This window comes from Mirounga leonina, unplaced genomic scaffold (genome assembly GCF_011800145.1).
Source record: "Mirounga leonina isolate KUSES-001 unplaced genomic scaffold, KU_Mleo_1.0 Mir_127, whole genome shotgun sequence".
In the NCBI taxonomy this organism is placed as follows: domain Eukaryota; kingdom Metazoa; phylum Chordata; class Mammalia; order Carnivora; family Phocidae; genus Mirounga; species Mirounga leonina.
Genome location: NW_023270316.1, coordinates 63,279,656 through 63,293,178, shown reverse-complemented (window position 1 = coordinate 63,293,178; position 13,523 = coordinate 63,279,656). Strand labels below are relative to the sequence as shown.

The window sequence follows — 13,523 nt, the reverse complement described above, 5'->3', positions numbered from 1 at the left end:
CTAATAATGGGGTGAAAACATGAAGTCCACAGGATGATGTTCCCCAGTGATTCCAACCAACAGAACCTGTTATAAGCATCATTCTCACTTGTAAGCGCTGTGCCCTGTCCCAGCCGCTGAAGAGGTGCAGGGAGGCTGAGCATTGGCCACTGTTCCAGGCAGGGGGCTGGGCGGCAAGAGAGTGGGAAGCAGTCTGCCCTGAGGGTTGGTGATGAGTTTGCAGCCCGCAGCCTAGGTGCCTCTTCAGACTTTCACATTAAAATCGATCAGAATTTCAAATACTGGGGGCGGGGGGGCGGGGGGTAGAGCTGCTTATTGTAATTATTGGAGATTTAGCAAATTGTTACTATGGAATTATAAAAAGCAAATATCTAGTATAAATAGGAGGTTTATGTTACTTTATAAATTATCTAGAGAGCTTCTTAAAACCATTCAAAAATAATGCTGAAATCTTAGTCACGGTCACCCAAAGATTTCCTCCCCCTACTGCAAGAAAGTTCCTGCCTCAAGTCAGGAACACCTGCTAACAGACTAAAAAGGATAATGCACAGTTGTTTATGCTCTTGAATAATAAAAGTAGTACACAGCCCTCTTTTTTTTTTTTTTTTTCTGTAGCCTTTATGGCATTTCCCCGCTAATGCTACTCCAGCTGCAGCGTCCCTCTGTTTCAGTAATGTTGCAACTCTCAGCACTTCTAAGTGTTGGGTTTTCCAGAGACAGAAAGCAGGAGGACCTCAGGCTCTGTTCGGAACCTTCTGGTGGTTATTGTAGCTGACCCCACCAATGCCCTCCAGGATACTCATGGGCAGAGGGAACACGATGGTGGAATTCTTCTCCGAGGCCACGGTGGTTAGGGTTTGCAGGTAACGCAGCTGCAGGGCTATGGGGGACTCGGTCAGCACCATGGAGGCTGACTTCAGAGATTTGGAAGCATTCATTTCTCCTTCCGCTGCAAGGACCTGAAATGGCAGAAATAAAAGAGCTCAGAAAGAAAGGCTTACAACGGTGACTAAGGATCTCTTTTTCTGGCTGCGTCCGGATCGATGCCTGCCTGCCTGTGGGTTTCATGGAGTTACTGCTTTGGCGAGGGTGAGAGTTTCACATCCTAATGTGATTAGGGGAATTTGAGGAGGTTGCAGGAAGCGGGGAGATATTTTTACAAATTATGAGTCCATAGATTTCCTTTGTAAACAAAATAAAAGCACCTTCTTTAACCCCAACAAATCCTGGGCGGTCCACGCCTGAGTGATGCAGGCTGATCACCCCGGAGCCCCCCCATCCCCTGCGTTAGCCTCCAGAGAAGTTTGAAATTCAAGGCCTCTGCCTGGCTTCTCTCTGTTGTCCTTACTTATCCTAGGAGATGTTTTTTCCTTTTATTCTGTTGCCAGTTTAGCCTCATCCTTACAATGTAAGGACTGTTTCAAGTTCTCTCTGCTCTTGATTACCAGGAGCAGCAAGTGCGGGTCTCAGAACACCCACTGGAAGGCTCTCTTAAGTGCTGGGTCCCCTTCTAGTTCTCTCCTGCCCAAGACGGATTTGCACCTCGGTTGCCCCAGCCGCGGCCACTCACACGCTCTGTGCCAAAGCGCCCTCCAAAAAAAAAAGCAGAATTACTAGCTTTATACAAACGTAGATTCCTGAGCCACAAGAGACTCAGCTTCACCGAGTGTGAGGTGAGGCCTGAGAATTAGTATTTGCTATGTTGAGTTATCTCTAGGGGACTGAAATGCAGCCAGACCTGGGACCCACCTTGCTAAGTCACTGGGCGTGTTGCTGAGCAGCCCCTGTCCCAAGACCTGTTGCCCTACTTCCTCAAAGTACACTAAGCTGCCCGTTACCTTTTAATTCAGGAGGAAATTCTCAGTAAAAACTGTGAAAAAGAAACCCTTTTCTTATCGAAATCATTGAGAAGGCCTGATCTTCCACTCAAGGTCTATTTTTTATCTGCTCCAAAGCTAGGCATCTTGCCTTCCAGTGTAGACGGAGTAGCTCTTACCCTGGCCCTGGCTTCCCGGGTGGCCTCAGCCTCCGCCGCCATGGACCTCTGTAGCTGCACCGGAATCCGGACATCTTTGATTTCCACCCGGGCCACCCGGATCCCCCACAGCTCGGTAGCATCATCGAGTAAGGTCTGTTTCCAGATCAAAAGAAAGGGCATTGGTCAGAAGACAGGGGATGTAAGGTTCTGATGTGCTTCATATCTGCAAGAGAAATTCCTCTTCTTCTTCTCCTTTTGTCTTCACAGCATTTGGAGTGAGACAACTGGGGAAAGGAACGGGAGTTCTTACTGATCACTCCCAGGAATTGAAGGGAATCCCGGGAAGGATTCAGAAGGAGAACCTGACAGATCTTTCAGGAGGTATCAGGATTCACCCCCAAACTATTCCTAATGAAGTATATGCCATCCCTCTAGAGTTGAGCAAATACCCCACATTTTCTTGTCATTGACATTAAGGGGGCAGCAATGCATGGGCTTCTCAGATACTCCTGGATTTTGTCCTGGCTCTGCCATTTGCAGCCGTGAATCACTGGGCCAGTTCCTTAACCTCTCTGATTCTTCGTTTTCTCACCTATAAAGGTTTCCTTTCAGGATTTTCATGAGATTTGGAGATAATACATGTAAGAGATCTACCAATGCCTCACAGTAACTCAATTAATACTATTGGGTCCTTGTTGAGATACTCTGTGCCTTGCCCTAGTGAACCTCTGTCCTGTGGCCAGTTTTAAACAGGTAGCCAGGCATATTTTTTTGAGAGCACCATAGCCTAAAATCAAAGATATGCTTGTCCTTTGGTAAAACTGAAGACCACCGAGGATGTCCTGTTGGTTATCCTGCAGAGGGAGGGGTGAAAAAGAATGCTTTGTGAAAGAGTGAGACCAGACGGCTAGTTCCCTCCGAGGCCAGGGGCAGAGATCCCCACTACCAAATGGCAAGCGATTGCTTGCCTTTCCACGATTTCTAGAGAACTTGGGAGGGTGAGACCTCCCAAGAAGCCGGCGACCGGACTGTGGCAAGGGAAACATCTGAGCTGTCAAACCCATGGAGCTCTTACAAATGATATAGAGAGTTACACAGCACCAACACTATCTCAGAAAGCCTTAGGGTCTTTGTGCCACATGAAGCACTGGAAGAGATGCCAAGGACCAAAGCTGAAATTCCCTCCTAATGTACAGCAGGGAGGCTCAGATTCAAAACATTCTTGATTTAGGACCACACAGAAACGTAATCATCTATAAACTGGGGTGTGCAAGAGTTGAGATGGATACCTGCAACATCCTCATCAATGTTATAATTATGAGTAACCTGAATTAAAAATGACGCTAACCTCTTCAGAAAAGTCTAATGTGTACAATGCTAACTCATATGTTGAATTCCAAAGAAAATGGGTAAGGTGTAAAATTCCTACAGCTCCCCTTCTCCTGCTCAGATATTTAAATCTACGCCTTGTGATTGTAAAGGAATAAAACCACAAACTGAAGCCAAGTGTTTATAGCAGCTCTGTGTGTGTGAGTGTGAGTGCGCGTGCGTGCACGGGAGAGGGATTCTTTGAACTACTGATATTTGATCATCACTGATAATTAAAATAAATGAACTAAAGACACAGGCTATTCGTTCTCAGCATCTTTACCTGGATGCTATGGGCGATCTCTTCCCGGCCAGCTAAAATTTGGGACAGGGTCTGCGTCCCTAAGACATTTCTCAGAGTAGTCTGAGCCAGCAGAAATGTGGCTTGGTGGACATCGTTGACATTAGCCACCGCTGAGACAGCACTATAGATTCTGTAATAGACGACTCCGTCCACTTGAGTAGTCACGGAGTCTCTGGTGAGGATCTGGAGAGCAAGGACAGGGAAAATTGTATGTTTATTATGACTGTCACAGTGACTGACAAAGTGTCAGCCAGCCTAAGATCTTGCCCTCTCCCCAGGAGGAGAGCATTCTCATGCCAGCTCATGCCAGCATCACCCAAACTCTGTCCTGGCTCGAGTATAATGTCATCCTAGGTGGTGACAAAATCCTTATCCATGGGTAGTCTGTACCCAGCCCTGCATCTTCATCTTGGGGAAGTCTTACACCCCACAGGCAGAGGCTCTTGATATGCCATGGGGAGCATAAACACTTCTATTTTAAAATGTGGCAAGTAGAAACTTTGTGGAATTCTACCTTCTACACAGAGATAGAACACTTGTTTCCCTGATACCTGAAATCTTTTTGGTTTTCAGTTTTTATCAGATTTGATGAACAGCAGTGCTTCTTAGAAAACATAGATGTCACCAGAGACCGGGCTCTGTATTCACATAAAGAGAAATCTATTTGCTTTCATAGAGGTTTTGCATTAATCATTCTGAATAATGAGACGAGGTGCTTTGCGGCCAGTGAGAGCTCTCTGGCAGGACCGTAGGAGCAGAACCTAGAGCTCCCTTCTCCCATCTAGAACGGTGGACTATGAGGCCAGAAAAGGCCCATGATAGGTCACTAAGCATCTCCAACTCTCTTATGACACAGGCTGACTCCTAAAGTAAGGACTCTGTAATTCCCACCAGTGACATGGCGATGTGATTGTTGGGTCATGACTGAGTTTCCTGGACCAGAGAGAAGAAAATTAACACCAAATTAAATTCAGCTCCTTTATACAACGACTTATCTGACTCTCCCAAGCATCTTGGCTACTGCTCTCCATCCCAGCTTCTCTGCCAACTGCATCTTTTCTCTATCTTCCCTGGGACTTTCCCCTCTGAGTCATTCCAAGTCTTACAGCAAGCCAGCCCTTGCCCTTGGCTTTATTCTCAATGGGAAAAGCAAAACCCAGTGGTTTTAGGACCTACCCAGGGCTCCTCAAGCAGGTCCCTTATAATTTGAAAACACAATGTAAAACATCAACTGTCCGTGGAACAGGGAAGATAACAGGTTTTATTTCTAATGACATATCTTTAACCAGCATTACCTCTTGTGGAGGAATGTTGCAAGTAACAGTTCGGAGATCAACCTTGACAAATACATCTATGCAGGGCAGGACCAGGATCAAACCTATGAGAGAGAAAATATGAATTTTACCCTATTGAAACTTTTACCCTATTGAAACTAACTGCAACAAATTGTCTCCTAACTATATGATACATTATTTTCAAGGGACTACAAATGCTTCTCAGAGGACCTTCAATATGCACACCTCTAACTTTGGGGAAAATTAGTTCCTCCTACTAGTCAGTGACTAAAGAAAAGTGGTTCCCTAGAAATTAAAATCTTGTGGTAAAGAGCTAAAGATCCTTGACATTTAATTTTTAGATTTTATTTTTAAAACACTCAACCTACTTCTATCCAAGTGTTGAATTTGACATTAATTTAAAAGGATATTTTGGAAATTGGTGTCCTTATTAAAGATATTCATACAAAAGATTTAAGTAATAGATTTTTTACCTTAAATATCAATGACTGTCAACATTCTCATTCATCTTCAATAGCACTGAAAAAATAGTGGAAGTAAAATCTTCTCAAGATTTCAGAGTCCCTAAAACCAATGTATTTCACAATTTTCTGTTTCTCCAGAGCTGTGTTCTAGTTCAAGTATAATGGCATTCTCCAATCATGAACACTCTTACTTCTTTTTGAATTGTGAAGTATTTGGGTTTGGGGCTGGGTGGGGGAAGGAGGGGGATAAGAAAATTCAGTTGAAGATCCCATGCATGAATCCCTGACATAAGCCTGGTGAATGTTCTCTACAGCAAGAGTCACCAAGGTTAGAACCACAAAGCATGTCAGCAAGATGCAGACACCAATCCATTTCCATTCACCAGAAAGATTTTGTGCTGTTGTTTTCGTTTTCAAAGAGGAAACAGGTTTGTAAGTTGCATACCTTGCAAAGGGCTGGTAACATCAAAGAAAAACACTGCTAAGGTGCTTTCTTTCTTTTGGTCTCTCAACTCTCCTGAGACTTGTAGTGAGGATTGCTGCTTCATTTACTTCCTTATTTGGTGTCAGGTCACTGGTTGAGGTCGTGGCCCCTAAAACTAGAGGGTTAAGTCCTAGCCCTCGCCCTTACTAGCTTGTGACCTGGGAACACTCTCATAACTTTCCTGAGCTTCAGTTAGTTAATCTCTAGAAGATGGTAGTGAAGATTAAGCAGATTCAACATGATAATGAAAAAAAGTACTAAACACAGTGCCAGATATGTATTACTTGCTCAAGAAGTGGCACCACTTATTATTAATACTTTCATTATTAAAGAATAATTTACAATTTACAAAAGTGGAGAGGTTTTCCATTAGCAATTTGGCTTGTTTCTCTCTAGCTCTTACGGCTTTCTGAGGTAACTCATTAGCCCCAGAGACATGTATGACGAGAGTAGTTATCCTGGGACATTTAGTGGTGAAATCTTCTGGGAAAATTCATTTAAAAGAGATCCACTTTTCTCTAGAGCCCTCCAAGTTATGGCTAGTCTACTTCTCTCAAATCCAGTTTTACTCTAACTTAGAAGCTTGGCCCCACCAGATGCAACATGACCTGGAAGGGGTCAACCTTGGTCTGTTATACCTCAGTTGGATGAGTCTAACGCTTCTATTTGGACAAACTCATAAGAATATCCATAATAAGTCATTCTTGCCCTCTTTCCCCTCAGGTCCTTTATGAAATTAGACAAGTAGGATTATACTACTTGAAACGACCGAGCCTCTTTAACAAGCTTCTGCTTTTGAAATTTCTCATATATTTTTTTAATGCAACAGATATCTGAGTGCCTACCATAGTGCATGGCCAAGTGTAGAACACATGCAGTACCACAGTGACTAAGAAAGTCCTTGCCCTGCAGAGAGCTTATAGTCCAGTTGGGAAGAGGATGTGTTTACTCAAATACATCATAACAGAGGGCAAAAAACAAATGTTATTAAAGAACTATTGCAAATAACCATTCTTGCTCATGTATCTTGTAAGATGCTATTTGTGATGGCCTCTCCTTCCAAAATATTAGAATTTATCATATGAAATTGTCATGCTTGCGAATCAAAAACAAATATTAGCAATTTCGTATTGTTCAACTACATATACACCAAGAGAAGTTATGAGAATTAAATCAATACCTAACTTCTAGAGTTTTAGTACCTAACACCTTCCCATGTCCGCTCCCCAACCCCCCAAATCCCATCCTCTTATAACATGAAGAATTTGGAACAGTCTTCATTCTAAGGTAGAAAAAGGATGGAAAGAAACACTACATTTGACCAAAGGAGTTGTGAGATAGCTTCTAGCTCTCTATTTCCATTAGTCTACTTGCCAGGAGAAGAAACTACCTTTTACTTTTCCATTAGCTCTTTTCAAAGGGTGAGAATCAAAAACCAGCTCCCGAATACTCTCTCAGAGTAACTCAATCATCTACCTTGGCCATTTACTCCCTCCCTTCATTCTTCAGTCATTCATCTAGTGGTCTTGATAATAAGGGACGTCCGGCCAATGTAACAGAGCCGCGCTTTGCTCCCATTCACTGACTCTCTCAGAGGGAATGCTAGGAAACGGCTGGATTTCTAGCCTCTCAAACTAGAGGTCTAGCGGTGACTCCTGTTCACTTGCCTAACAGGAACAACATCTTTCTTTCCATTGTACAGACAGGCAAGGGCTCCAGCTTCCTGTGATTTTTCTCAGTGACAACAGTTAAGTATTAGGTGCCCATGATCCTTGTCAGGAACAGCCACAGTGTCCTACCTGGCCCTCTGGCTTTGTCAGCTTGGATGCGTCCCAGTCGGAATACAACAGCACGTTCATACTCCTTAATGATCTAAGAGATTAAGGGAGAGCATTTAGTCCTAATGGTTCATCAGCTCACAGAGAGAGCCCAATTTGTTTCCCAGGGTGTTACCTTCAAGCACATCCATATGGAGATGGGGAAGGTAATGATCATCAGCAACAAAGAAAGGGAAAAGAGGATCCAGCCACATACACCGAGCCGTTTACTGCTGATGCCTAAGAAATGAGGAGGAAGCAAGCCTGTAACTTACATGGTTCTTAGAAAAGCCATTCAGCTGCATGAGTAAGGCTATTACCCAGTGTGCTGGCCACACCTGATGGCACTGAGGAGGAGATCGAAACCCATGCACACGTGTAAATGCAGTAAACACACACATACACGCACACTGTTCGCTCAGGGTTTTAGACTGAAATTGACCTGTCCCTTCCAAGAAAAGTCTCAGAATCAATAATAACAAGTACCATTATATTTAGTAAGAATGACATGGTTTATTATCCTCAAAACACATAAAACACTGTTACCCAGTGTATAATTCATGGACTACCTCCATCAGAATCATTAGGGTACCATTTTAAAAGACAAATTCCTGGGTGCCCAGGATTCTCCAGGTTGAAATTGAAGACAATCTCTGAGGTAGAGAGGTAGGTACTATTATCCCCAAAGGCAGAAAGATGGCAAGAAAAACATTTTGAAGAGCCTGTAGGTATGAGTTTCTATGAGAGCTCTCTTACCTACCAGTGTTGTGGCTTTGGGTAAGCCACTCAATCCTTCTGAGCCTCCACTTCTCCATCTATAGTATGGGGATAGAAGTCAACCACCTTGAAGGATTTGACAAGGACTAAATGAGATTTTTTTTTATATGGCACTTGGTCCATACATTAATATCTACATTAGTAAATGCATATTACTACTTCATTCCCATTTTACAGATATTACAGGGACTTGTCAGACACTGATATTTGACAATTCTGACTTTTCAAGGAATTTTGTTACATTGGCTTATTACATCAGAAGTCTTTTTGCTAATCACACATTATGATAACAAGGGCATTTTGGCTTAAAGAATATTGCCCTGCAGTGTTAAGTTCAAATCATACTCCAGTCACCTAAAACTGTGTAGCCTTAATCACTTCAATTACACAATTTCTCAAGTCTTAGAACTCCAGTTTGTAGAACACACAAGTCTGGCTGACCCTTTTATTCTTACCCTATTCTTTTATTCACCATTCAACTTCTTTTAAATCCTCATTCCTTCTTGTTCTCTTCTTGACAACCGCCCCCATCCTCACCCCACACTTCCTCCAACAGATTCATATTCTCCACACAAGGACCCAAATTAACTATATGTACTAGATATCTTCACCCAGATAACTCCACAAACACCTTATGCTATCCCTAGCTTAATTAGTGCCTAAGCATCCACGTTACTGTCCACGTTAGAGACGCAGGGTTATCACTGCCCCTCCCCTGTCCAACTGCAGAAGTCACCAGGTTTAACTGGTACCACCTCATATCCATCCTCACTTATCCACTTTACTGCCCCTGACTCATCAGTGCCCACGCCATAAGTTTATGAACATTCCGGAGGGTTCTAGGATTTTGCTCTTAAAACAGTGCTGTGATGAGTGCTTTTTTTTTTTTTTTTAAAGATTTTATTTATTTGACAGAGAGAGACACAGCGAGAGAGGGAACACAAGCAGGGGGAGTGGGAGAGAGAGAAGCAGACTTCCCTCCGAGCAGGGAGCCCGATGCGGGGCTCGATCCCAGGACCCTGGGATCATGACCCGAGCTGAAGGCAGACGCTTAACGACTGAGCCACCCAGGCGCCCCGATGAGTGCTTTTTAATATGTGTTTTTGTACACTCATGTAGGGTAAATGCCAGGCAGGGAAAGTGCTAGGTCAAAGAGATTAGTATTTACAATTTCGTTAGATGATTAAGTGCCCTTCAACGACTTTGTACCAATCCGCACTCTGGTCAATAGCACACTGTGACGCTGCCTACTTCCCCATGCCTGGTGCCAGTACCCACCAGGTACTTTCTCAGTTAGTGCAGTCCCATAGATGGGAAGTATCTACGTCTTAGTGACATATTTAGTATTAAAAACGGTTTGTGCAAATGTCCTTTAATGGGCTCTAAATACACATAAAGATATACCCGATAGCAATAAGGACTTGCCTCCATACCCAAAGTTTATATTTTTAAAACACCACCTTCCAAAGCCTTGGACCCTGGTGAGGTGGATTGGACTATCATTATGTGGGATAAAAAGACATTTTGTGCAGGGCGCCTGGGTGGCTCAGTCGGTTAAGCGACTGCCTTTGGCTCAGGTCATGATCCCGGAGTCCCTGGATGGAGTCCCGCATCAGGCTCCCTGCTCAGCGGGGAGTCTGCTTCTCCCTCTGACCCTCCCCCATCTCATGCTCTCTCTCTCTCATTCTCGCTGTCTCAAATAAATAAATAAAATCTTTAAAAAAAAAAAAGACATTTTGTGCATTCTAATAGAATCTTTGTTGCATTTTATTAGTGCTTTTTTTTTTTAAATTTATTTATTTGACAGAGAGATAGAGAGCTCAAGCAGGCAGAGCGGCAGGCAGAGGGAAAGGGAGAAGCAGGTTCTCTGCTGAGCAGGGAGCCTGATGTGGGGCTCGATCCCAGGACCCTGGGATCATGACCTGAGCCGAAGGCAGCCGCCCAACCGACTGAGCTACCCAGGCGCCCCTATTAGTGCTTTTTTTTAATTACTGTAATGACATGGCCTGTATATAAACATTCTCATTGTAAAACAAAACAAAACAAAACAAAAAAAATCAAAGCAATACAGATAAAACTGAAGTCCCCCTGATCATCCTCTCCTTAGTCCACTTTCATCTAGAGAGGTCCCATAGTTACTGATTTGGTGTATTTCATGATAGAGCCATTCCTATGTATTTATATACATATGTCTATCCTTAGAAGACAGTTGGCTTAGATTTGTAGATTTGGTGAGCTATGGCACCATTCTAACACTTCTACTGTTTTATTTATTTATTTGAGAGAGAGAGAGAGAGAGTGCAAGCAGCGGGAGTGGCAGAGGGAGAAGCAGACTCCCCGCCGAGCAGGGAGCCCGACAGGACACGGGGCTCCATCCCGGGACACCAGGATCATGACCTGAACCAAAGGCAGCCGCTTAACCGACTGAGCCACCCAGGCGCCCCAACACTTCTATTTTTTAAAAAACTGAATATATCTGAGAGCTATTTCCATGTCGGTACATGCAGCTCTACCTCCTTCTTCTTTACTGTCGCACACGGCTCCACCCTGCACCTGGGTCTGTTTATGTAGCCACTGGACATGAAGGTCCCTTGTACTTCTGCCCCTGCCAACAAGGCTGACATAACGGTGCTTGTACACGCCTCTCTGGGACCAGCTGTCATTTCCTGGAATCTCGGTGAATGAGTTGAGAAGGCAGCACGGTTCCGGCCACCCAGGGTGTATTTCCCCGCTGCTGATACTGCAATCATTGGTATTCAGGAGCCTTGGGGGTGTCCCGGGGCTGTGACTTGGTCAGGGCAACCCCCACAAACAGCTGGGACTCCACCAAGACCCCAGTTACACTTTATGCCCCGAGCAAGCTCTAGACATTTCTGGAGTAGCTACAGCCTGAACACCCAGCTGCAGCCTGAACACCCAGCTGCATAAGGCAAGTGTTTGTGGCAGAACCTGAGCCTTGGCCCGTGGCGTTCCTCCGGAGCCCCATCAAGTCCTTGCATTGCATGACGACCTGTGGGTGAGGCTCTCTAAGGTACTAACCATGCTGAGGCAAGAGATGAGGGCATGAGTCATCTTGCAAGATTTACACTTGAGCCTTAGAACCGCCCGGGACTACCCGGGCCACTGCCGCCGGGAGACGGAGAATTCTGGAGCCTGGGGGGGGGGGGGGGGGTCATTAGCTGCGGTTAAAATGGGGCTGTGAGCACAGTGGTCAGCTTGCCTGCAGGGCTAGCAGCACAGGCTTCGAGCAGAGGGCATCTTTCAGCCTCCCCTCACGGTGAGCCCAGGAAGCCTTGCAGGGAAGTGGACCCGAGGATCCCAATTCTGACTGAAAAGATATGCAGGGATTGTGTTACAAAGGCTCTTCAGAAACCTCCCGTACGGCCTTCACTTCAGCCTCCACAAGGGTGCTTCCAGAGCCTTCCTTGGAGGCTAAGGGGATGGTGGAGGGAAAGGGCCCCACGCAAGCTCTGCATTAACCCCGCAAGCCCTTAGCACACCTAACCATCTCCGGCTTTCTCCAAATCCATGGATGTGTATTTTCTGTGAGTTGCTGTCATAATACCGTATGGCCATCATTGTCTGCTTACTTCGCAGCAGAGAACTGGGTTTTGCCACCCCCAACAAATTGCCCCCGACTTCTCATTCATCCATTTGACAGTATTTTGCCAGTTCTACACCAGGCACTAGGCTAGAGCTGAGGACTCAAAGGAGAATAAGGATGGGGAACTTCCCAACTAGGGTTCACGTCTAGCAGGAGAGAGGCAGTAGGGGCAGGTGTAATAATAAGGTCCGGTCTCTGCTGCGCTGCCTCCTAGGAAATAAGTGGGGATTCCCTCCTGCATGCGGCTGGGACAAAGAACAGCAGAATGCTTAGTTGACACATTGCCCTCAGTCTGGAAAGAGAAGGGCAGAGCCGTAATGCACAGAAGCCGGGGCCCTGCGCTGCTGACCCCGGGGCTTCAAGGGGAAGGACTTGAGGGATAACCAAGGCCAGCCCTTCATTCTGCAGCCAGAAAATCTGGTTCGAGTTCTCATCAGCATCTTACTCTCTCTTTGAGTAAGGGGGACCCACAAGTTCCACAAGCTGACAGACATTCATGTCTGCCTTTAATGACTTATGCAGCGAGGCAAGACCAAGCTTCACATGTACAGGCTTGCCTCTGGGGCTTTGTTCCCGGCACTTAGCTATAGCCCATAGCACCGGACGAACCTTAAATGCCCTCTAGGACTAGGGGTAAACACTTAAAGCAAGACTGGTAACCTGCGCAAGGCCAGGAAGTAGGGGAGGTTATTCCAAATCACGAGCCCCACCTCTATGGCACTAGTGGTAGAAATGAATTTTAGTAAATAAAACAAGCTAGGTGACTTGGTTGCTTATTTCTTATTAAGGCTTGGTCAACAGTATTTAAATATGAGATCCATACGACATCTAATCCTTGCCCCCAGATCTGTGTTACTGCTGTAAAAGAGCTATTTCTTCTCTAAGCAGAAATCGCTGTTGAGGTATTATGACATTGTTTCAAAACCCCCAAACAGAAAGACGTATGTAACTACAATGAGATCATAATACACAGCTTCCAGAATGGCAAACATTAAAGACTGGACAATATCCCATTTTAGCAAGGTTGTGGAGCAGCCTGAGCCCTCATGTATGCAAACTGATACAGTCATCTTGAGAAACTATTTGAAAGTATCTACTAAAGCTAAACACATCCTTACTCTATGACTCAGTATTCCGCTTCAAAGTAATACCTGAGAGAAATGAGTGGTGATTACAGTGAAAAACCATTCAAGAATGGTCCTTGCAGAATTCTTAAACTCAGGAAACAAACTGAGGGTTGCTGGAGTGTTGGGGGGTGGGAGGGATGGGGTGGCTGGGTGATAGACATTGGGCAGGGTATGTGCTATGGTGAGCGCTGTGAATTGTGTAAGACTGATGAATCACAGACTTGTACCTCTGAAACAAATAATACATTATATGTTAAAAAGAAGAAGAAGAAGAAGAAGAAGAAGAAGAAGAAGAAGAAGAAGAA

General features: G+C 44.8%; 1 protein-coding gene across 1 annotated transcript; it reads right to left on the bottom strand.

Moving 5' to 3' along the window:
- Positions 1–504: 504 nt before the first annotated feature.
- STOML3 (stomatin like 3) lies at positions 505–12,063 on the bottom strand. The gene is made up of 8 exons (XM_035003811.1): positions 11,988–12,063; positions 11,001–11,153; positions 7,847–7,974; positions 7,693–7,765; positions 4,946–5,028; positions 3,630–3,833; positions 1,997–2,131; positions 505–959 (listed from the first exon to the last, which is right to left on the bottom strand). Exons 1-8 carry the CDS (start codon positions 12,061–12,063, stop codon positions 735–737), a joined length of 1,077 nt encoding a protein of 358 aa, XP_034859702.1. The 3' UTR covers positions 505–734.
- Positions 12,064–13,523: the final 1,460 nt, after the last annotated feature.

Bases quoted from the DNA above. Each gene is read 5' to 3' on its own strand.
- STOML3 (XM_035003811.1), bottom strand. From the start codon at position 12,063: ATGGCCATACGGTATTATGACAGCAACTCACAGAAAATACACATCCAT. The intron at 7,766-7,846 runs GTAACACCCTGG...TTAATCTCTTAG, and splicing joins CCATATGGATGTGCTTGAAG to ATCATTAAGGAGTATGAACG. The intron at 5,029-7,692 runs GTAGGACACTGT...TCTCTCTCATAG, and splicing joins TGACAAAGCCAGAGGGCCAG to GTTTGATCCTGGTCCTGCCC.